Below are 25,506 nucleotides of genomic sequence, written 5' to 3' on the forward strand. Positions count from 1 at the left end.
GTTTTTTCATAAATCTACACCCCGGTTTCCAACCCAGTATTTACCCAGGTTTTTCCTGAATCTAAACTTTTAACGTTTATATCCATTGTCTCGAGTTCTAATGTGTGTTGATAAATTAAACATTGATATACTCTTTATTATACCCCTGTAAATATTATACACATTTACATAAATATGATAAAATAGACAAGAGGCCCCAGAACACAGCAGTGAATGAGGCAGAGCAAAAGGAAAAGGTGAAAGAAAAGTGGGCGGCAATTAGCAGAACACGGCGAGAGGGGAATGTTATGAAAGGAGGGGAGAGCTGAGAGTTGGCGAGGGGCGGGCGGGGAGGTGCCGACGGGAGACAGGGGCGAGCGGGGAGGTGCCGAGGGGAGATAGTGGCGGGCGGGGAGGTGCCGAGGGGACACAGGGGCGGGCGGGGAAGTGCCGAGGGGAGACAGGGGCGAGCGGGGAGGTGCCGAGGGGAGACAGGGGCGGGCGGGGAGGTGCCAAGGGGAGACAGGGGCGGGCGGGGAGGTGCCGAGGGGCCAGACCAGACCCCACTACACCTAACACTGTACATAACGACTCATCAAATTACAGTTAAGGGAACCAACATTCTCCACAGGAAGCCATCAAATCTGAAATTACAATCCCCTTAATTAACAAGTCATTGAAGCGTGTATCAGTAGAGTCCCCCCTCGCCAACCACCCCCCTCACCCCCCATCTCCCCATCCACACCCCCTTCCCCTTCACCCCTCCCCCTCCCACCAATCAGACCCCAGGAACTCTTGAAGATTGTCAGGAAGTATGCCAGTAAGTGGAGAGAGACAACGCAAGATAATGCAGACACCGCCTCGCTTAGTGTTGATCAAGTCCAAACTTAAGAAGGGTCACCAGTCTGGACTTTATCGACACGCTGATCCTCTTCATTATACACTCAAAGATATTTAATCTCCTGGACAGAGATACGAGCTAATGCTCACAAGGATATGAACTATTACTCACAGGGATACCAGCTGTTGCTTGTATAACCACTTGAGTGTAACCACTTGAGTGTAACCACTTGAGTGTAATCACTTGAGTGTAACCACTTGAGTGTAACCACTTGAGTGTAACCACTTGAGTGACCGCCGGATCATGTGCCATATGAGGCAAATTGATAACTCGTTAGGAATGGACTTATTTTATTAGAAAAGTGTTTTGATAAAACTATATACATAGAGACTTACACTGAGGTATACAGAGGTTCACACTGAGGTATACAGAGGTTCACACTGAGGTATACAGAGGTTTACACTGAGGTATACAGAGGTTTACACTGAGGTATACAGAGGTTCACACTGAGGTATACAGAGGTTTACACTGAGGTATAGAGACTTACACTGACGTATACAGAGGTTTACACTGAGGTATACAGAGGTTTACACTGACGTATACAGAGGTTTACACTGAGGTATACAGAGGTTTACACTGAGGTATAGAGACTTACACTGACGTATACAGAGGTTTACACTGATGTATACAGAGGTTTACACTGAGGTATACAGAGGCTTACACTGACGTATACAGAGGTTTACACTGATGTATACAGAGGTTTACACTGAGGTATACAGAGGTTCACACTGAGGTATACAGAGGTTCACACTGATGTATACAGAGGTTTACACTGAGGTATACAGAGGTTTACACTGAGGTATACAGAGGTTTACACTGATGTATACAGAGGTTTACACTGATGTATACAGAGGTTCACACTGAGGTATACAGAGGTTTACACTGATGTATACAGAGGTTTACACTGAGGTATACAGAGGTTTACACTGAGGTATACAGAGGTTTACACTGATGTATACAGAGGTTTACACTGAGGTATACAGAGGTTTACACTGATGTATACAGAGGTTTACACTGAGGTATACAGAGGTTTACACTGAGGTATACAGAGGTTTACACTGATGTATACAGAGGTTTACACTGAGGTATACAGAGGTTTACACTGAGGTATACAGAGGCTTACACTGACGTATACAGAGGTTTACACTGAGGTATACAGAGGTTTACACTGAGGTAGAGAGCGAGGCAAGCAGGCAGGCAGAAGATCAATACTGTGGCGATGAGTCAAGCTTGGAGTGCCGCAGGCAGCCAGGAGGCCCGCCGCTCCCCGCACTCCTTCATCGCCTCTACAACACTGCTGCCCGGAGCCCCACAACTGCTGCCCGGAGCCTCACAACTGCTGCCCGGAGCCTCACAACTGCTGCCCGGAGCCTCACAACTGCTGCCCGGAGCCTCACAACTGCTGCCCGGAGCCTCACAACTGCTGCCCGGAGCCTCACAACTGCTGCCCGGAGCCTCACACCTGCTGCCCGGAGCCCCACAACTGCTGCCCGGAGCCTCACAACTGCTGCCCGGAGCCTCACAACTGCTGCCCGGAGCCCCACAACTGCTGCCCGGAGCCCCACAACTGCTGCCCGGAGCCCCACAACTGCTGCCCGGAGCCCCACAACTGCTGCCCGGAGCCCCACAACTGCTGCCCGGAGCCCCACAACTGCTGCCCGGAGCCTCACAACTGCTGCCCGGAGCCTCACAACTGCTGCCCGGAGCCTCACAACTGCTGCCCGGAGCCCCACAACTGCTGCCCGGAGCCTCACAACTGCTGCCCGGAGCCTCACAACTGCTGCCCGGAGCCCCACAACTGCTGCCCGGAGCCCCACAACTGCTGCCCAGAGCCTCACAACTGCTGCCCGGAGCCTCACAACTGCTGCCCGGAGCCTCACAACTGCTGCCCGGAGCCCCACAACTGCTGCCCGGAGCCTCACAACTGCTGCCCGGAGCCTCACAACTGCTGCCCGGAGCCTCACAACTGCTGCCCGGAGCCCCACAACTGCTGCCCGGAGCCTCACAACTGCTGCCCGGAGCCCCACAACTGCTGCCCGGAGCCTCACAACTGCTGCCCGGAGCCTCACAACTGCTGCCCAGAGCCCCACAACTGCTGCCCGGAGCCTCACAACTGCTGCCCGGAGCCTCACAACTGCTGCCCGGAGCCTCACAACTGCTGCCCGGAGCCTCACAACTGCTGCCCGGAGCCTCACACCTGCTGCCCGGAGCCCCACAACTGCTGCCCGGAGCCTCACAACTGCTGCCCAGAGCCCCACAACTGCTGCCCGGAGCCCCACAACTGCTGCCCGGAGCCTCACAACTGCTGCCCGGAGCCCCACAACTGCTGCCCGGAGCCTCACAACTGCTGCCCGGAGCCTCACAACTGCTGCCCGGAGCCCCACAACTGCTGCCCGGAGCCTCACAACTGCTGCCCGGAGCCCCACAACTGCTGCCCGGAGCCTCACAACTGCTGCCCGGAGCCTCACAACTGCTGCCCAGAGCCCCACAACTGCTGCCCGGAGCCTCACAACTGCTGCCCGGAGCCTCACAACTGCTGCCCAGAGCCCCACAACTGCTGCCCGGAGCCTCACAACTGCTGCCCGGAGCCTCACAACTGCTGCCCAGAGCCCCACAACTGCTGCCCGGAGCCTCACAACTGCTGCCCGGAGCCTCACAACTGCTGCCCGGAGCCTCACAACTGCTGCCCAGAGCCCCACAACTGCTGCCCGGAGCCTCACAACTGCTGCCCGGAGCCTCACAACTGCTGCCCGGAGCCTCACACCTGCTGCCCGGAGCAGCAGGTGTGAGGTGTATATTATATATTATATAAGAAGACTAACTTGACTTGAAAACTGACTTGAAGACTAACGTCATCCTGTTATTCTCTGGACGTCAACCATATAACGAGACGATCGATTGGTACTCTGCTAACTATTTAATTCTGTGAAGTTGAAGAACAAGAGGTTGGGAACAAATCCACATGGGAGGGCCGTGACGAGGATTCGAACCTACGTCCGAGAGCATCCCAGACGCTGCCTTTATCGACTGAGCTACGACAGGGTTGTAGCCATGATAACCATGTCGTAGCTCAGTCGATAAAGGCAGCGTCTGGGATGCTCTCGGACGTAGGTTCGAATCCTCGCCACGGCCCTTGTGGATTTGTTCATTTGATGCATCACGCTATTGCGATTTCTGTGTGTTGGAGATTGGGAGTTGATCCGAAACTTGGTATCTGGTTATCATGGCTCAGCCCCCTCGGTGTCACCTGAGAGCGGTTGGGCTGCTCGATAACTCCTGCACCCTGGGTCCACCTTCCCCTAAAGTTTGTGAAACTCTGCCCGTCCTCAGGGTAAAGTTATTATGTCGAGTCACCAGCCCTAGGCTCATACCCTTCTGATGTGATGACATATTTATGGAGCTATGGAAGCATATTACGGTTCAAATAATAGTCTGCTTGTAAACTGAACCTTTGTCCTAAACAGATATTACCAAGTTATAACTTTATTGTATTATAAATTGTTGGTTTAAAATATAATGTCTATACTTAATTCGCTTTCTTTTACAACGATCTGAGGAATTTGTTTTTCCTGTAAATAAAATTCTAAGGGATACTCAAATAGTTTTCAAATTTCATATTTCACATTTTTTAGAATAACACACTTGTTATGACATAACATAACCTAACCAAATGTAACTAATCTGACCTTAATGTAACCTAACCCATGGTTAGGGAGCAGATAATAGCACTAATTACAGTGGTTTTGAAGAGATTACCTGGGGGGGGGGGAGATCAAACCCCGAGGACAGGTTGTTCAGTAGAGGTGACTCCACTGTATCCCCCCCCCCCCTCTCTCTGCATACAAGTTATCTTGAGGTTATCTTGAGATGATTTCGGGGCTTAGCTTCCCCGCGGCCCGGTCCTTGACCAGGCCTTCTTTTTGTTACACATCCCCAGGAAGTAGCACGTAGCAGCTGTCTAACTCCCAGGTACCTATTTACTGCTAGGCGAACAAGCGTATCAGGGTGAAAGAAACTGCCCATTTGTTTCCGCCTCCACCGGGTATCGAACCCGGAACCTGAGAACTACGAATCGGAAACTATCAGACGCCACAAGCTGGGTTCTTCCTGAGGAAAGATTCCAACAGCAGCAGCACCCACTCACACTCACACTCACACTCACACTCTTGGTCACGTCACCGTAGTGATGATGTGAGGCCTCACAACGGTAGGCCTCACATCATGTAATGTCATAACAACCCACAACCACCACATCTCAGGGTAATTACTACTCTTCACATTTGTATCGTTATGTAAAATGGCCACATAACACCAGCGTGTGTCGCTGTGTACCTTGCTGTGTACCTTGCTGTGTATCTTGCTGTGTACCTTGCTGTGTACCTTGCTGTGTACCTTGGTGTGTACCTTGCTGTGTACCTTGCTGTGTACCTTGCTGTGTACCTTGGTGTGTACCTTGCTGTGTACCTTGCTGTGTACCTTGCTGTGTGCGTGACGTCACCTTGACAGTACAGCATGAATTGTAATAAGCACACGAGCTGATGACCAAACTACCCCGCTTCCCCCCCCCCTTCCCCAATACCCATCACACTGACCCTCTCTTCCCATCCCTCCCCCCCCCCCATTCCTCCCCATCCCCCCCCCCCCCCCCCCCGCTCCACAAACACCGACACAAAGCCGCAGGCGGCGCCAAACGATCCCGCAGCAACCCTTTAAAGCGCCTCAATTTAGATGCTATCGACAGCAGCGTCCAAACTGCGGTGCTTTACTGGAATTTAAGCGACTGTACTCGCTCGTATTCTCGCCCAATTGAACAGTCCTCGACCAGTTAGACCAGATCGTCAAGGCGACGGACTCAAGACAATCGCACCAAAATTTAAAATTTAAATTTTAAATCAGACCAAAACACACCCAAGCTACAAGCTTCCCAGATCACCTGAGGTAACCGAGATCATAACACTGGACACATTTAGGGTCTTGAGGGTAGTATATTAAGGCAATCCTTTCCTCAAGGCTACACCCCCCCCCCCCCTCCCCCAGTCTACAGTGCCGAGGACTTAACACCACAACCTGGCCAGTCCTCACCTAGGAGCAGGAGTATTTGCCCACTGTTGAGTGAATACAAGTGTGACCTGGTGATGAATGTTGAAGTATATCAGAAGTAGGGGAATAGCGAGGCAGCATAGTTTACCGTGACAATCGTTGGATATATCTCCCACAGTCACTGTCATCTTACAGTCACTGTCATCTTACAGTCACTGCCATCTTACAGTCACTGTCATCTTACAGTCACTGTCATCTTACAGTCACTGTCATCTTGCAGTCACTGTCATCTTGCAGTCACTGTCATCTTGCAGTCACTGTCATCTTACAGTCACTGTCATCTTACAGTCACTGTCATCTTACAGTCACTGTCATCTTACAGTCACTGTCATCTTGCAGTCACTGTCATCTTGCAGTCACTGTCATCTTACAGTCACTGTCATCTTACAGTCGCTGCCAGAGAGAGAGAGAGAGAGAGAGAGAGAGAGAGAGAGAGAGAGAGAGAGAGAGAGAGAGAGAGAGAGAGAGAGAGAGAGAGAGAGAGAGAGAGAGAGAGAGAGAGAGGGAGAGAGGCAGAGAGAGAGAGGAGAGACAAAGCCCCCAAACAATCAGTAAGGGGCTCCACAACCATGAGCCGCAAGACGCCGACAAACAGCGCCTGAGAGTGGCGCGACAAAATAACCGACTGTAAACACGGGTGAATGTTATTGACTGGCCAGGTAAGTGAGTGACTGCCCCAATACACTACACCAACTGTACCTATCCACACCAGACGACTTGGTGGGTATATAATGTCAATCTGCGGGGATTTTAGACCTTGAGCGCCAACTTCTGCCACCTCAACTGCTACACAAACCTGCTCCATACAGCTTCTGACAACCGGCTGAAAAAATGAGGCTACGTAAACCTTAAACCAGATGACTCGCTAAACCTGCCTTTGTGGCGCCAAGTTTAAACTAATCAGAGAACACAATCTACATTCCCAAATCCTATTGGAATGTTAGATAGGGCCAACTATTGTGTGTGTGTGTGTGTGTGTGTGTGTGTGTGTGTGTGTGTGTGTGTGTGTGTGTGTGTGTGTGTGTGTGTGTGTGTGTGTGTGTACTTACTATTTTGTGCCTGCACAATCGAGCTATCAGCCCTTGGACCCCGCCTTTCTAACCAATCTACTTTTCCCTCTATAATGTCTACTACATATACTCTCATTCAAAATTCCCCAGATAGTTGCAATGGATATGTGTATAAAATTCCATGTAAAGATTCTAGTAAGTTCTGTGTTGGCTTAACAGGTAAACATGCAGATTTTTTCTGAAATTTTACATATTTCCCTTTTTTATTATGGAATGATAAAGCTTTCCATTATATTATATATATGATTGTTTTTAATTTGAGTTAAAACATGGAAATTTTATCAATCTAACCTAACCTAACCTATGTAGCATAACCTAACCTAACTTACCTAGCCTAACCTAACCTATGTAGCCTAACCTAACCTATGTAGCATAACCTAACCTAACTTACCTAGCCTAACCTAACCTAACCTAACCTAACCTAACCTATGTAGCATAACCTAACCTAACTTACCTAGCCTAACCTAACCTATGTAGCCTAACCTAACCTATGTAGCATAACCTAACCTAACTTACCTAGCCTAACCTAACCTAACCTACCTTGCCTAACCTAACCTAACCTACCTAGCCTAACCTACCAAGCCTAACCTAACCGAACCTAACTCTACTTCATGGTCTTAATAAAATAATATTAACTAGAATATTCCAATTTAGAAAGTAATACATAAAAATAATGAAAATCACTGCCTGTTAGGCAAATCGGCCCATGCATAATAGGCCAAGTAGTGCGGTTCTGGCTATTAGGTACGGCATACATACATACTAATATATATATATATATATATATATATATATATATATATATATATATATATATATATATGTCGTACCTAGTAGCCAGAACGCACTTCTCAGCCTACTATGCAAGGCCCGATTTGCCTAATAAGCCAAGTTTTTCTGAATTAATATATTTTCTCTAATTTTTTTCTTATGAAATGATAAAGCTACCCATTTCATTATGCACGAGGTCAATTTTTTTTATTGGAGTTAAAATTAACGTAGATATATGACCGAACCTAACCAACCCTACCTAACCTAACCTAACCTAACCTATCTTTATAGATTAGGTTAGGTTAGGTAGCCAAAAAAGTTAGGTTAGGTTAGGTAGTTTAGGTAGTCGAAAAAATATGAATTCATTAAAACTTGGCTTATTAGGCAAATCGGGCCTTGCATAGTAAGCTGAGAAGTGCGTTCTGGCTACTAGGTACGAGATATATATATATATATATATATATATATATATATATATATATATATATATATATATATATATATATATATATATATATATATATATATATATATATAATAACGTTGTGATTAATTATAATTTAATAGTGCAAATTAGGGATGTTAACTGGGAGTTACAGTAATGAGGCCCCAAATGACAATCAATACTGATGAGAATCAATAATGCTTAACCTAAAAGTTTATATCTTATTTAACACTTATTGGGTGACCTTTCACTTTTATTTTATTTATTTATACAAGAGTTGTTACATTCTTGTACAGTCACCAGCACACACAGCACTTCGGGCAGGTCCTTAATCCTAATTTTCCCAGGAATAGGACGCGTCAAAAAGCTTACCAACCAGGTACCCATTTACTGCTGGGTGACTGGAGGCTACAGTTAAGGATTGGCGCCCGATCAAGATACGAACCCAGGCCAAAGTGATCGCGAAGAGCCTGGCGAGCGTTTTACCACTGCGCCACGGGCATTGCACGGGGCCACCTTCCATACTCTCACTTTACAGATGTTCCACACACTCTCTCTCATTCCCCCTCTCACTCAATCTCTGAGCGTGTCATTCATGTGAAGGAGCAGGTGGAGTGTGTTAATGGGTGGTGGCGCCACCAGTGTTGCCGTCAGTGGGCCAGGTGACCAGGAGGGACCGTCAACACCAGCAGGGGCGTCCTGGCCGCCGGGATGATCTGCTGTAGCCTCACGCTTGGTATTGACTGTGGCCGGCGTCAGCCATACCCTGGCTCCCTCGCACTATCCACCTCACTCATGGGGCGCCAGGCTCTTCTTCCATTACCAGATATTCATGCCCGGGTCACCTCTTAGGGTGGCTTAATTTTCATCAATCTCTTCAAGCACTCCAAACCTCATCTAAGCTCATCTAATACATCGCATGTTAGACGGAATCATCCAGTCCATTAAAAATACGACGTATCAGAACAAATTAAAGCACCATAATATTAACGTTTTCTATGCATCAGCCGCAAGAGGTTAGGAGGGTTGCTTGGGTTAATATCTTTCTTGTTACGAAAAGCAGTTGAACTGTTATTTACTGAGTGACAAATGAGAAAACGAGTTGTGGGCCATGATGGGGGCCATTAGAGTTGAGGAAGGTCCAAGTTTAAGGATTTACACAATTCACGAACAAATAACTTTAATATCCAGGGTACACATCGTCCTCTTCATCAAGAAACAATTTTCTTAAATAGAGATAAATTGTATCAAGTTAAGGTAGACCGGGAGGGGTAGAAGAGAGAGAGAGAGAGAGAGAGAGAGAGAGAGAGAGAGAGAGAGAGAGAGAGAGAGAGAGAGAGAGAGAGAGAGAGAGAGAGAGAGAGAGAGAGAGAGAGGGTGTCTGGGAAGAAAACCTTGGGAGAGAAAGCGTAGCTGGAGAGAGAGAGTGGTACACATCCCAGGGCATGTGGCTCCAGCCTCCGCTTCTTCGCCCTACGATGCTCACATTGTGCCGGCATCCTTGGCCTCATTCCCCCTCACCAGGATAATATAGAGGGAGCCTCGCCTCGCTGGTTTACCAGACAACATCACCCCTGAGCCTCGCTGCGGCTTTTTTCTCTAACGAGGACCCGCTGCAAGGAAATCTCCAGCAAAAATCAATACACTTGTACTCCCTCGGACTGAAATCCCCACAGCACAATCGTCCCCCCACTTATTATTATATATATATATATATATATATATATATATATATATATATATATATATATATATATATATATATATATATATATATATATATATATATGGATCAGGGGGTATTAGTAGTGTCATTGGATGCTGTGTCTGCGTTTGGTTTGGGTCCTGAACTGACCCAGAAGTGACACTTCAAGACCACACACACACCCGCCTTGTGTGTGTGTGTGTGTGTGTGTGTGTGTGTGTGTGTGTGTGTGTGTGTGTGTGTGTGTGTGTGTGTGTGTGTGTGTGTGTGTGGTGTGTGTGTGTGTGTTACAGGACAGGAGTGCTCCTCATGATGACCCGTCTTACTTGTAATCTTGGTCATATGTCACTCACAAACTGGTGATGGTGTATGTCTCCCCCTACATGTGCTGGCCAGGGTCGAGCGCTAGCGCCTGGGCTCCGCCTTACCAGGTGTCTGTTGTTTGACTCCTGTAGTCCACCTCACTTACTATTCTTATGCCAAAAAGGTTAATATTCACCTACGGCTCAAGTTACATCCAAGACACGTTGTTCTGTCCCGTCTTAAACTGACATGGGAGCAAGTAGATGTATTTGACTATTTGTGAGAGCGAGCAGCACACACAAGAACCCGCCGGCCACATTACCGGATTATGTTGTAATAGATTCAGCTACTCGGAACAAGTTCCAAGTAGCACGGGCTATGGTGAGCCCGTAGTGGACTTACCTGGCACAGGAGCGCGGCTGTGTGTGCCTGTACCGGATTAGAACTGATCTCACTTTAAACACAATGTAAATGTGTTGAATGAAGTGTTATGGACAAGTTGCCTAACACCGCCTGACCAGCCGCACAAACACGCTAAACTCCAGTCAAAATTAAAAGGAAGTTTGAAGATATCAACAATTGTTCATAATTCGTGTAAAATGTAAGTAAAATGGAAGACTTAGACGGTTCTGGTTATGTGAAATTTATCGAGAGAAACATTTTAAAACAAAAGAATAGAGATACCCGAAAAAGGCCTACTGGTCCATACGAGGCAGCTCCTATTTATGTCCAGCTAACCTTATTCATTTACAACTATCTTTGCCTTAAACAATCCAGCGATCACTCGTCTAGTATGCTACTGGCTAATTTATTAAGACAAACCTTCAACCCTGTTTCCAAATCAGTATTTACCCAGGTCTCTCCTGGCCAGATACGACGACTGGTGGCCGACTAAGCCTTCTCTTTATGGGAATAGTTGACATTAAGGTTTAAGGCGCCTCAAGTATATGCCGGCCATCCCGTTCATGCACACTATCTCTCTCACTCCAATATTCATCAAGACTTTTTCACTGTCCAGTGATACGTAATAAATTACATTAAAATATTTACTAGCGGAGCATTTTGTTTTTCCTCCATTGATAAGAGGAAGGGAGCCGGGCGGCCGAGCGGACAGCACGCTGGACTTGTGATCCAGTGGTCCTGGGTTCGATCCCGGGCGCAGGCGAGAAACAATGGGCAGAGTTTCTTTCACCCTATACCCCTGTTACCTAGCAGTAAAATAGGCACCTGGGTGTTAGTCAGCTGTCACGGGCTGCTTCCTGGGGGTGGAGGCCTGGTCGAGGACCGGGCCGCGGGGACACTAAAAGCCCCGAAATCATCTCAAGATAAGGAAGATGTAAACACACGCAGGTGTTGATGTCGGTTCGGAAACACAGGTGTTTACTTCTTTACTTCACAGGTGTTTAACTGTTGTTGTTGTTGTGTTCCTGTGGCCAGACCCGGCCCGAGGGACTCTCACTAACACATCTTACAATACCAAAACAACTCTGCAGTTCTTAAATGCAAACCATCCTTGAATTGGTACCGGGACGAGCGCCGGCATGTATTAGGACGAGGCGTTTTACCCTAAGTGTACTTTGAAATATCTAAAGTTACTTCTATGCACTACAGGAGCACAGGTAGTGGGGAGTGGGGAGTGGGGGGGGGAGCAGGGGAGAGGCAGAGGTAGGGGAGGAGGAGGAGGAGGGGAATACACCATTAACGAAGAGGGAGGAAGGAGCTGAAGACAATGTACCGATAGAGACTCACTTAAGAGGGAAGTAGTGTGACATAACTATGCAAATAGGCGTGCGTGTGTGTGTGTGTGTGTGTGTGTGTGTGTGTGTGTGTGTGTGTGTGTGTGTGTGTGTGTGTGTGTGTGCGTGCAAATGAGGGAGTGTAGTGGAAGTGCTTGAGGCACTCCCTGGCACCCAGGGTTGTCACACCACTCTTGCTAAACTACTCCTCCCCCTCACTTGTTAATGCCCCCCATACCTCCACCCCTCCCCCCCCCCACACACACACCCCAACACTCCACATACGAGCTCACATTTATCTTGTCTTCAATCTCTATCCATCTCAATTTTACACCTCTCACCACCACTTGTGTTGGACAGCATTAATGGTAGCATTCCCGGCAGCATCACTGGCAGCATCACTGGTAGCATCACTGGCAGCATCACTGGCAGCATCCCTGGCAGCATCCCTGGTAGCATCACTGGCAGCATCACTGGCAGCATCCCTGGTAGCATCACTGGCAGCATCACTGGCAGCATCACTGGCAGCATCCCTGGTAGCATCACTGGCAGCATCCCTGGCAGCATCCCTGGCAGCATCACTGGCAGCATCCCTGGTAGCATCACTGGCAGCATCCCTGGCAGCATCCCTGGCAGCATCACTGGCAGCATCACTGGCAGCATCCCTGGCAGCATCACTGGCAGCATCACTGGCAGCATCCCTGGTAGCATCACTGGCAGCATCCCTGGCAGCATCCCTGGCAGCATCACTGGCAGCATCCCTGGCAGCATCACTGGTAGCATCCCTGGTAGCATCCCTGGCAGCATCACTGGCAGCATTACTGGCAGCATCACTGGTAGCATCCCTGGTACCATCCCTGGCAGCATCACTGGCAGCATCCCTGGCAGCATCACTGGCAGCATCACTGGCAGCATCACTGGCAGCATCCCTGGCAGCATCCCTGGTAGCATCCCTGGCAGCATCCCTGGCAGCATCACTGGCAGCATCCCTGGCAGCATCACTGGCAGCATCCCAGGTAGCATCCCTGGCAGCATCCCTGGCAGCATCACTGGCAGCATCCCTGGCATCCTTGACAGCATAATTGGCAGCATCACTGGCAGCATCCCTGGCAGCATCACTGGCAGCATCACTGGCAGCATCCCTGGCAGCATCCCTGGTAGCATCACTGGCAGCATCCCTGGCAGCATCACTGGCCGCATCACTGGCAGCATCCCTGGCAGCATCACTGGCAGCATCACTGGCAGCATCACTGGCAGCATCCCTGGCAGCATCCCTGGCATCCTTGACAGCATAATTGGCAGCATCACTGGCAGCATCCCTGGCAGCATCACTGGCAGCATCACTGGCAGCATCCCTGGCATCCTTGACAGCATAATTGGCAGCATCACTGGCAGCATCCCTGGCATCCTTGACAGCATCCCTGGCAGTATCACTGGCAGCATCACTGGCATCCTTAACAGCATCACTGGCATCCTTGACAGCATCACTGGCATCCTTGACAGCACCACTGGCATCCTTGACAGCACCACTGGCATCCTTGACAGCATCACTGGCAGCATCCTTGACAGCATCACTTTCAGCATCCCTGGCAGCATCACTGGCAGCATCCTTGACAGCATCACTGGCAGCATCCTTGACAGCATCACTGGCAGCATCCTTGGCATCACTAGCTGAATTCCTGGCAGCATGACTGGCATCCTTGACAGCATCCTTGACAGCATCCCTGGCATCCTTGACAGCATCACTGGCAGCATCCTTGACAGCATCACTTTCAGCATCCCTGGCAGCATCACTGGCAGCATCCTTGACAGCATCACTGGCAGCATCCTTGACAGCATCACTGGCAGCATCCTTGGCATCACTAGCTGAATTCCTGGCAGCATCACTGGCATCCTTGACAGCATCCTTGACAGCATCACTGGCAGTATTCTTGACGGCATCAGTGGCAGCATTCTTGACAGCATCAATGGTAGCATCCTTGACAGCATCTCTGATAGTATTCTTACCTTTTGACAACCTTAGTTGGTTCCGGAAATCAGAGTTCCCGAGGCCCGGTCTCTAACCAGGCCTGGTGGTTGGTAGTGTGGTCAACCAGGCTGTTGCATCACAGCCCGGCTCATCAGGAACCCTTTGGAGGTGTTTATCAAGCTATCTTCTGAACACTTTTTTTATTATTATTTTCTACCACAGACGTGGCCACACATTTACAATGCTAACCAGCATATATACATTTTCTTCTGTCTACTGTGAGAGGTCGGCCGGTTAGGCCCATTATGTTTAAAGGGAGCGCTGAAAAATCTTAAGTCTCTTAATGTTGACTGAATTGTCTCTTATCATACATAGCATTTCCACGGAGCTATTTTGCACTTCCTACCATGCCTCTTGATCATGTAGGAAACTATTTCCACTGTGTAGATTTGGAACCAGTCCTCTAATGTTTTTCAAGTGTAGTTATTATGTATCCCTCGAGGCTGGGTTGTAGAGAATACACAGTTACAAATTTTAGTCGGTCCCAATAATTTTGATGGTTTATTGAGAGGATTCTGGCAGTAAAAGATCTTTGCACGCTCTCCAGATCAGCAATTTCTCCAGCCATGAATGGGGCTGTTACTCTGCAATAATATTCCACTCTAGAGAGAACCAGTGTCTTAAAAAGTGTCCTCCTTGGTCTGGCATCTCTTGTGAAGGGTTCCCTGACAGCACCCCCTTGGCACTGCCCCCTGGCACTGTCCCTGGCACTGTCCTCTGGCACCACCCCTATCACTGTCCCCTGGCACTGTCCCCTGGCACTGTCCCTGGCACCACCCCTGGCACTGTCCCCTGGCACCACCCCTATCACTGTCCCCTGGCACAACCCCTAGCACTGTCCCCTGACACTGTCCCCTGGCACCACCCCTGACACTGTCCCCTGACACTGTCCCCTGGCACCACCCCTGGTACTGTCCCCTGACACTGTCCCCTGGCACTGTCCCTGGCACCACCCCTGGCACTGTCCCTGGCACCACCCCTGGTACTGTCCCCTGACACTGTCCCCTGGCACTGTCCCTGGCACCACCCCTGGCACTGTCCCTGGCACCACCCCTGGTACTGTCCCCTGACACTGTCCCCTGACACTGTCCCCTGACACCACCCCTGGTACTGTCCCCTGACACTGTCCCCTGGCACTGTCCCTGGCACCACCCCTGGCACTGTCCCTGACACCACCCCTGGTACTGTCCCCTGACACTGTCCCCTGGCACTGTCCCTGGCACCACCCCTGACACCACCCCTGGCACCCCTGGTTACCTCGCTGCCCAATATATCACGGCTTCATCCCTCCCTTCTCTTTGGCACTCTTCTTCCCTCCCCTGAGAGACGCCGCAATTACAAGTGACAGTCGGAATTGGTCCCGGAATCTTTGTGTGGCACTCGAAAAATTATGATGTGTTGAATGGCACTCTTGATCAGGGCCAACGATAAAACACGGGTCGCAAGAATTCAAGCTGCGAATTCTTCGAATTCAAGAACATCTTAAGCCGAGAGATGGTGACGATTCTCAACACTTGTACATCCTCGTGGCATACGTATGGGTCAGGAACCCAAGCACTGGAGTTCAACCCACTGGTAAATTATTTTGTGCGGGGACTGGTGAGGTCAAGAGAGCTCCCGTTGTTGTTGTTAAAGGTTCAGCTACTGGGAACAAAAAGTTCCAAGTAGCACGGGCTATGGTGAGCCCGTAGTGGACTACAGGAGCGGGGCTGTAACTTCGATCCAGCTCCCGTTACCAAGGTAATAATAATATATAGAGATTGGTGTTGTGTCAGTCAGTAACCTCACACACAGCACCACTCCACACCTTCCTCTCGCCTCTCTTGTGTTGCTGTGGTGGTCGCTACACACCTGCTACACCAGTTAGTGCCTCATGTAGACAATATGACTTCCTTCTCACTCTCTCTCCTCTCTCTCCTCTCTCTCTCTCTCTCTCTCTCTCTCTCTCTCTCTCTCTCTCTCTCTCTCTCTCTCTCTCTCTCTCTCTATCTCTCTCTCTCTCTCTCTCTCTCTCTCTCCTCTCTCTCTCTCTCTCTCTCTCTCTCTCTCTCTCTCTCTCTCTCTCTCTCTCTCTCTCTCTCTCTCTCTCTCCTCTCTCTCTCTCTCTCTCTCTCTCTCTCTCTCTCTCTCTCTCTCTCTCTCTCTCTCTCTCTCTCTCTCTCTCTCTCTCTCTCTCTCTCTCTCTCTCTCTCTCTCTCTCTCTCTCTCTCTCTCTCTCTCTCTCTCTCTCTCTCTCTCTCTCTCTCTCTCTCTCTCTCTCTCTCTCTCTCTCTCTCTCTCTCTCTCTCTCTCTCTCTCTCTCTCTCTCTCTCTCTCTCTCTCTCTCTCTCTCTCTCTCTCTCCTCTCTCTCTCTCCTCTCTCTCTCTCTCTCTCCTCTCTCTCTCTCTCTCTCTCTCTCTCTCTCTCTCTCTCTCTCTCTCTCTCTCTCTCTCTCTCTCTCTCTCTCTCTCTCTCTCTCTCTCTCTCTCTCTCTCTCTCTCTCTCTCTCTCTCTCTCTCTCTCTCTCTCTCTCTCTCTCTCTCTCTCTCTCTCTCTCTCTCTCTCTCTCTCTCTCTCTCTCTCTCCTCTCTCTCTCTCTCTCTCCTCTCTCTCTCTCTCTCTCTCTCTCTCTCTCTCTCTCTCTCTCTCTCTCTCTCTCTCTCTCTCTCTCTCTCTCTCTCTCTCTCTCTCTCTCTCTCTCTCTCTCTCTCTCTCTCTCTCTCTCTCTCTCTCTCTCTCTCTCTCCTCTCTCTCTCTCTCTCTCCTCTCTCTCTCTCTCTCTCTCTCTCTCTCTCTCTCTCTCTCTCTCTCTCTCTCTCTCTCTCTCTCTCTCTCTCTCTCTCTCTCTCTCTCTCTCTCTCTCTCTCTCTCTCTCTCTCATTCTCTCTCTCTCTCTCTCTCTCTCTCTAAATTCTCCAAATGTTCCACTATTTACCTCCAGTATATTTCCTTGCCTCAGAGCCTGAAGTGGCCGTCAGTGTTTCTTCAACCACCTCTTCAATATAAAATGAATCTCTTGTTATCGTTTCTTGCACAAAATATACACCTCGCTGCTCCTCCCTTGTCCGAATGTCTCAAAGTATTACATTGGTATTCATGGTTCTTTCTCAGCTAAAGATTACCTGTATTCTTGTCCCTTGGAGTTGTTGAGCGAACTGTAACGGCGCTTGTTGGTATTAATGTACATATGTTCCAGCACACTGTAGTGGGAGGTGCCAGTGTTGGTGTAGTGGGAGGTGCCAGTGTTGGTGTAGTGGGAGGTGCCAGTGTTGGTGTAGTGGGAGGTGCCAGTGTTGGTGTAGTGGGAGGTGCCAGTGTTGGTGTAGTGGGAGGTGCCAGTGTTGGTGTAGTGTGGTCTCCCCTCAGTAGTGTGGGTGTAGCCTGGTCTTCCCAACCTTCCCGCACGCTCAGAGCCTGCCGTTACCGGGGTGGCCATCTGCAGGTGGTGCACATTACCCACCACACTCCCGCCCACTCCGCCAGATCATCCGGTAATGAAAAAGACATTAGCACGACCTCATCCCCGACCCCAGCACTTGTGCCGGCAAGGAACGAGACTGCGGGTGTCGCTAATTCCCTGACGGTTATCGCAGATGATTTACAGAAACCTGCCATTAATCACATCCAGATGAAGGCACCGCGCCGTCAACGTTGTTGATGAAGCAGTTTGGGAAGTGTGGGGGGTCTATGTATCATGAGTCAGGCTTGTTGGTGTGTTCCACTGTGTGTGCTGCTGACTCTTGCCTCCTCCTCCTCCCGGGCTCCTGGGTGTTGGAGGGCTCCACTTCAGTATTGTCCCTTCATCCCTTTAACTATGTTTTCCCCCGGCTGTACCCGGGTCTCTCTCTGTCCCCTTCCCCACTCCCACTCTTCCCCACTCCCCCAACCTCCGCCCTCTCTTCCAATCAAAACTCTCTCCCCAATCAATCCAACTCCCCCCCTCTCTCTCTCTCTCTCACAATCACCACTTTTACTGCTAACATTTATTGATACATGAATCTTAAGTGTGGCATTTTTTTTTATTTAGCGAGGTCATTAGTGTAATATGACTTTCCTCCAAACAGGGACATGGGATTCGACCATAACCACCCTATGTATCTCCTGGAACCCAGACCATTTACCCTGCAAAGTTTCACGAGGTCTGGCCGCCTACGTTCAACAGTCTCTCACATAGATATTGGCAGTATTTTTTATGTTCCAGAACTGGATGGAATATAGGAGCTGCGTAAGCTGCAGCACCCCTAGTGGCCCATATCCACACTTCAATTCGCCTCAATCTCTCTTATATATTCGATTGCTTTACCTAAGCTGTATTGACTTACATTCTACCCATGAAAATGTTGACAGGGTTAATGAAACGCATCTCTTAGTGTCAAGCTTTCTGTAAACTGTAAAATAAACTTTCGAATAGTTTTTCAACTTCTAACTTCTAAGATCAAGTGAAGAAAAATACAAGAAATATAGAAAAGATTAGTGTCAGAATCATTGATCTCATCCTCTGTCATATTTAAACAAACACACACACATTATAATTATATTATATATATATATATATATATATATATATATATATATATATATATATATATATATATATATATATATATATATATATATATTGGTGTATACTGGCAGCAGGTTTTCTTTCAAACATGTTTCATTGAATATGACCGCATATTCTGTATTTATTATTTTCTGGTTTAGGGCTTCTATCCCTCTAACTATTTTCTTAGCATCAGGGCTTAATTGAAATAGGAGTTCTCCAAAACTCATTTTCGTACTTTTAAGGTGAAGAAAAGAAGTGATTTACTATAGAGTGTATTACACTTATTTGTATAATTTGCACGACGTTTCGAACCTCCATGGTTCATCTGAGTCTTTTACTATTACGAATATGTCATCTACATAACGACATCTACATAACTACATAATCCTGCCGTTATGTAGATGACATATTCGTAATAGTAAAAGACTCAGATGAACTAATTGACCTAAAAAGACACCTAGAGAGAGAGTCAGTACTCCGATTTACACATGAAAATAGTGAAAATAACAGTCTGCCATTCTTGGATGTACTAATAACAAAAACAGGAACCTCTTTAAGCACCAACGTATATACCAAGCCCACCAACATAGGATTATGCCTGAACGGTAGAAGTGAGTGCCCCCAAAGATACAAAGCCAGTGTTCTCAATGCTTATATTCGTCGAGCGCTTACCCACTGCTCTGAATGGAGCAACGTGAGTAGAGAGTTTGAAAGAGTAACTCAGGTATTGGTGAACAACGGATATAGCAACGCGGAAATAAACGCTGCTATAAGAAGACACTTGGACCGTTGGTATAATTCAGAACCTAGAACAGAAACCACAACACCCCCAATAAAATTATATTACAAATCAACCATGCACAGTGAACATATAAAAGAGGAAAGAATAATGAAAGAAATAATCCGTAAAGGAGTAAAAAGCACTACTCCTAACCAAAACATAAACCTGATAATATTCTACAAAACCAAGAAGACTTCCGAACTCCTTATCAAAAACAGCCCGAAGCCGACGGAGAACCCTCTACAGCAGTCAAGCGTTGTATACATGTACACTTGCCCCCACGAAGGATGTAACCTTCAATGTAAGTACATAGGTATGACGTCGACCAAGCTGACGAGGCGTTTGACATGCCATCTTCAATCTGGTGCCCCTAGGAATCACATGAGACAAGCCCATGACATTACTCTAACAAGAGAAATGTTGAACAAGAATACTTGCATAATAGACAAAACCCAAGATTCAAGAAGATTACAAATTCTTGAGGCAATTCACATAAGAATAGAGCGACCTACCATGAACACCCAAATCACGGAACTATTTACTCTACCCACCATGAGAGTAAGGACAAGACAAGAACATATCGATGCCAACACAGAAGACAATGTCCAACATAACAGGCCAATTACACTGGATTAATCTTTGTGTTTAGATAGGAGATGCCTCGTATGGGCCAATAAGCCTTCTGCAGCCCCTATGTTTATCCCTTATGTATCCCCCCATGTTTTCACCTTCATTGTATTATCACCTGACCTAATGCGGGTATAAAATCAACTAGTATTGTAAGATCTGTTCACTTGAGAATGAACCATGGAGGTTCGAAACGTCGTGCAAATTATACAAATAAGTGTAATACACTCTATAGTAAATCACTTCTTTTCTTCACCTTAAAAGTACGAAAATGAGTTTTGGAGAACTCCTATTTCAATTAAGCCCTGATGCTAAGAAAATAGTTAGAGGGATAGAAGCCCTAAACCAGAAAATAATAAATACAGAATATGCGGTCATATTCAATGAAACATATATATATATATATATATATATATATATATATATATATATATTCGCAAATTAAATTCTATATAAATGAATCGCTTGTTTGTAAATTTGTTGCACATGTAATGTGTATGAACTACGACTCATTTGCATTAATATAAAATATAATTTTTATTCCAAATATTTTGGTCGTTGTAATTGTTACATTTATGAAATGCTATAAATTTCTGAAGGCATTTTTTGTATTGCCTTAATTGGCAGTTATCTCTTAACCAGGCTGCTTAATTATCTGACAAGTTTCATTTACTGCTCGAGCGAGATCCGTTTAACTGCTTGATCAAGTTTCTTGGAATTTCGTCTCAGGAATCTCCTCCTAGGGTGTTTTAGGTATCTTAGTGTGGTCTTGACCCCCAGGGTGTTTTAGGTATCTTAGTGTGGTCTTGACCCCCAGGGTGTTTTAGGTATCTTAGTGTGGTCTTGACCCCCAGGGTGTTTTAGGTATCTTAGTGTGGTCTTGACTCCCAGGGTGTTTTAGGTATCTTAGTGTGGTCTTGACCCCCAGGGTGTTTTAGGTATCTTAGTGTGGTCTTGACCCCCAGGGTGTTTTAGGTATCTTAGTGTGGTCTTGACCCCCAGGGTGTATTAGGATTCTTAGTGTGGTCTTGACCCCCAGGGTGTTTTAGGTATCTTAGTGTGGTCTTGGCTCCCAGGGTGTATTAGGTATCTTAGTGTGGTCTTGGCCCCCAGGGTGTTTTAGGTATCTTAGTGTGGTCTTGACTCCCAGGGTGTTTTAGGTATCTTAGTGTGGTCTTGACCCCCAGGGTGTTTTAGGTATCTTAGTGTGGTCTTGACTCCCAGGGTGTATTAGGTATCTTAGTGTGGTCTTGGCCCCCAGGGTGTTTTAGGTATCTTAGTGTGGTCTTGACTCCCAGGGTGTTTTAGGTATCTTAGTGTGGTCTTGACCCCCAGGGTGTTTTAGGTATCTTAGTGTGGTCTTGACCCCCAGGGTGTATTAGGATTCTTAGTGTGGTCTTGGCCCCCAGGGTGTTTTAGGTATCTTAGTGTGGTCTTGGCCCCCAGGGTGTTTTAGGTATCTTAGTGTGGTCTTGACCCCCAGGGTGTATTAGGATTCTTAGTGTGGTCTTGGCCCCCAGGGTGTTTTAGGTATCTTAGTGTGGTCTTGACCCCCAGGGTGTATTAGGATTCTTAGTGTGGTCTTGACCCCCAGGGTGTATTAGGTATCTTAGTGTGGTCTTGACCCCCAGGGTGTATTAGGTATCTTAGTGTGGTCTTGGCCCCCAGGGTGTATTAGGATTCTTAGTGTGGTCTTGGCCCCCAGGGTGTTTTAGGTATCTTAGTGTGGTCTTGGCCCCCAGGGTGTTTTAGGTATCTTAGTGTGGTCTTGGCCCCCAGGTTGCGCTGGGCGTGTGTGTACTCACCTATTTGTGCCTGCAGGATCGAGCTCTATCTCTTGGACCACGCTTTTCTAGCCCTCGATAGTCTAATGCAATGACTCCTGGCTAATTTCCCTTTCCCTCTACAATCTGCTCCTTTAGGTTATTCCATTTACTCACTACCCTTCGCTAAAAGAAAACTTTCTAACATCTCTATGACACACCTGGTTGATACCTGGTTGATGGGGTTCTGGGAGTTCTTCTACTCCCCAAGCCCGGCCCGAGGCCAGGCTTGACCTGTGAGAGTTTGGTCCACCAGGCTGTTGAAAATGTTTATTCATTGTAAACATTTCCTCTGTTTCCACCTTGTCAATCTTTGTATACATCTGTATCATGCCCCGTCCCCCTCTCCCTATTCCTTTCCAACGTGGTCAGGTTTAGTTCCTTCAGTCTTTCTTCACTGGAAGCTGCTTGCCAGCCACACTAGACACTGGAGGCCAGAAAGCTGTCAGCAGAGAAGAGGTGGAGGAAGGAGTGGGAGGAAGGCATCGCCACTGGGTGCGACGTTAATAACAGCTGGTGCGAGTGGTTTTGTGTTCCTGTCTGCACCTGTGATGACTACGGCCGTTCCTCCATTGTGCTCAAGAACAGGCCAGCAGGACATGCACTATGACTGGAAGCAGAGCTAAATTTGTGGCTCCTTGTATTGTTGCACAGAGTGCGGCCCAGACAGATGGGGGGAGGGGGAGAACAGAGGGAAGGGGGGAAGAACGAAGAGAAGGGGAGTGAACAGAGTGAGAGTAGACAAAGAAGATAGAGAAAAGCGGTGAGAAAAATCTTTTAACACTTTAATTCACGCCTGGAGCGTATACACTCTAGACACCATTGTCCTTCGTTATTAGGAAGCTGTAAATTTGTAGATCTCTTTCTTGCCCGACTCCAGCGAACGTCCATGGTAAGTGTTCCCGCTCACCACCCCTCCCCCCTTCACCTTCACCTTCTGCTCTGTCTGACATGCCTATAACTGTCCAACGCTTCCCTCTACCCCTGACCTCATCTACCCGGAAAGATAGATCATCTACCCAGAAAAGCAGCACCATACTTGTCCTCTCGCTCAATACGTCGCAATTTTAAAGGTATCAACCAATCCCTTAAAAGTACGATGTATTAGTACAAATTAAAGCACCGCGATAGTAACTGGCATCGGCTTCGATAGGTCAGGGAGGGTTAAATGAACACATCCACAAGGGCCGTGATGAGGGTTCGAAGCTACGTCCGAGAGGATCACCATGTAGTGTAGTGCAGGGAGGGTTGCTTGAGCCTGTACGTTTGTGGCAAGGTGAAGCCGTTACATGCGGAGTGTCAAAGCGAGAGGTTGGCTGGCTACAGTGTGTGTGTGTGTGTGTGTGTTGGGGGGGGGGTTACGAGAGCAGTTCCGGAGCAAGTGGAACACCAGGAGGAATGTCTCATCGTAAGATAATGCTATGTAACAACACATTTACCGCTACACAGACAGTTGCAGGAGACGGAAGAGCCTAGTCTGAGAATGAGAGATCTATGCCTAGAGTAAACGAGTCAGTAGTGACACGGAGCCTTATTTATTTATAAATAAATAACCCCAGAAGATACCATGCATAGAAAGAAGACTTACATGTATCAGAGTATAACTTGTATATGTAAATATGTTATGTGGTTCTTGGTGCTGTTGAGTGTCCTAGTGGTTCTGGTTCTACAGGCAACTTGTTCTCCTACAAAGAACGTCGCATTTCGCTCGTATGCGTTACATAAGGGCCAAAAATTGTCGTACTAAAAAATGGGAGCGGCTGGCGAAAGTGACGTACTGTCCCGTTTTCTGTTTTGGGTCCTCTGGTAGGTTAGGAGAGAAAACTTTAAATTGACCGTTTTCTTGACGTTGGCAAACCTTAGGAGGCCGGACTGGTCCATGATGCTGGTGAGTGTCGTGTTCTTGGCCCGTGCGTCGCAGCTTGTATATTTATGTCCTTACCGTCCTAATCCACCTAAAGTGATTTCTATAAATGTCAAACCTTTGTTTGAATCCAATCCTGCGATCCAACGTGTGCCATGTTACCCGGAATTTTGTTGTATAACTCTACTTTCGAGTATCCAAACCAGTATTTACCCTGATCATTTCTGAATCTAACCTTTTATCATTTGTATGTATTGTTTCGCATTCTACTTTGTGTTTATATATTGATCAGCTTACTATATTCCTTTTATTATACTCTTTTTATTCAAATACTGTAACTTCTTAGTCTTCGCCTAACTAGTGAATGAAAATTAGACTTTCTTAATCTCTCTTTGTAAGAGAGGCTTCTAATTCCTGGCATTAATTCTTATCCTTCTGTGAACACTTTCAAGTCAATTTATCCATCCTATAGCACGAGGAACATAACTGAACTGCATAATTTAAATGGCCTAACAAGATAAAGTTGAAGAATAACTGTTAACACTTCTAGTTATGAATTCCTGAAGCCTATTCGCCTCATTTCATACATATATAAATAAATATTTTTTCCCAAGATCCCTACTAATCTTTACTTCCAGATAATTTTCAGATTTTGATTAAGCAATTTTATTTTCCAGCTGATATCAGTTAACATTTTAATTACCTAGACTCAGTATCCTGCATTTGTCACTAGTAAATTGCATCTGCCAATCTTTCCTCCAGTCTTAAAGCCTATCTAATACCTCATGCCGCAATTTTAAGTCTTTTACTGAATTTATTTTCGGCCTATTTTTGCCTCTTTTTGCCAATTTGAAAATGTTGCCGCTCAATCCTGCTTAAATATATTATATATATATATATATATATATATATATATATATATATATATATATATATATATATATATATATATATATATATATATATGTGTGTATGTGTGTGTGTGTCGTACCTAGTAGCCAGAACGCACTTCTCAGCCTACTATGCAAGGCCCGATTTGCCTAATAAGCCAAGTTTTCCTGAATTAATATATTTTCTCAAATTTTTTTCTTATGAAATGATAAAGCTACCCATTTCATAATGTATGAGGTCAATTTTTTTTATTGTAGTTAAAATTAACGTAGATATATGACCGAACCTAACCAACCGTACTTAACCTAACCTAACCTATCTCTATAGGTTAGGTTAGGTAGCCGAAAAAGTTAGGTTAGGTTAGGTAGTTGAAAAACAATTAATTCATGAAAACTTGGCTTATTAGGCAAATCGGGCCTTGCATAGTAGGCTGAGAAGTGCGTTCTGGCTACTAGGTAGCGTCAACATAAGGAACATTCTCCGGCCATGGTCGTCCAGCAGGTTCAATGGTCCCTGCAGTTCAACTCTCAATCCTCTCCTGTGATTATCTTGACCTAACGATATATAATGGCCGCGACACTCCCCCAGGGGCCGCGACACTCCCCCAGGGGCCGCGACACCCCCCCAGGGGGCCGCGACACACCCCCAGGGGGCCGCGACACCCCCCCCGGGGGCCGCGACACACCCCCAGGGGGCCGCGACACCCCCCCCCAGGGGCCGCGACACCCCACCCCAGGGGCCGCGACACACACCCCAGGGGCCACGACACACACCCTAGAGGCCACGACACCCCCCCAGGGGACGCGACACCCCCCCAGGGGCCGTGACACACCCTCAAGGGCCGTGACACACCCCAGAGACCGCGACATACACCCCAGGGGCCATGACACACACCCCAGGGGCCGCGATACACCCTCCAAGGCCGTGACACACCTCCAGGGGCCGTGACACACCC

At 47.3% G+C, this 25,506-nt stretch overlaps 2 protein-coding genes across 29 annotated transcripts in view; both read right to left on the reverse strand.

The window, feature by feature from the left end:
- Nucleotides 1-25,506, reverse strand: part of Cadps (calcium-dependent secretion activator 1) — a 537,366-nt gene that overhangs the window by 509,468 nt on the left and 2,392 nt on the right. The window lies entirely within an intron of this gene.
- LOC138359186 (serine-aspartate repeat-containing protein I-like) lies at nucleotides 12,348-23,677 on the reverse strand. Its single transcript, XM_069318174.1, has 3 exons — nucleotides 23,655-23,677; nucleotides 16,955-17,079; nucleotides 12,348-14,017 (listed from the first exon to the last, which is right to left on the reverse strand). Exons 1-3 carry the CDS (start codon nucleotides 23,675-23,677, stop codon nucleotides 12,348-12,350), a joined length of 1,818 nt encoding a protein of 605 aa, XP_069174275.1.

This window comes from Procambarus clarkii, chromosome 89, assembly GCF_040958095.1.
Source record: "Procambarus clarkii isolate CNS0578487 chromosome 89, FALCON_Pclarkii_2.0, whole genome shotgun sequence".
Taxonomy (NCBI): domain Eukaryota; kingdom Metazoa; phylum Arthropoda; class Malacostraca; order Decapoda; family Cambaridae; genus Procambarus; species Procambarus clarkii.

What these genes read in the sequence shown, in the direction of transcription:
- LOC138359186 (XM_069318174.1), bottom strand. Translation starts at nt 23,677, where the DNA reads ATGGACCAGTCCGGCCTCCTAAG. An exon ending in GACCAGTCCGGCCTCCTAAG is followed by an intron (nt 17,080 to 23,654) that starts GTTTGCCAACGT and finishes CATTCGGACAAG; the next exon opens with GGAGGAGCAGCGAGGTGTAT. An exon ending in GGCAAGGAAATATACTGGAG is followed by an intron (nt 14,018 to 16,954) that starts GTAAATAGTGGA and finishes GGTTGTCAAAAG; the next exon opens with GTAAGAATACTATCAGAGAT.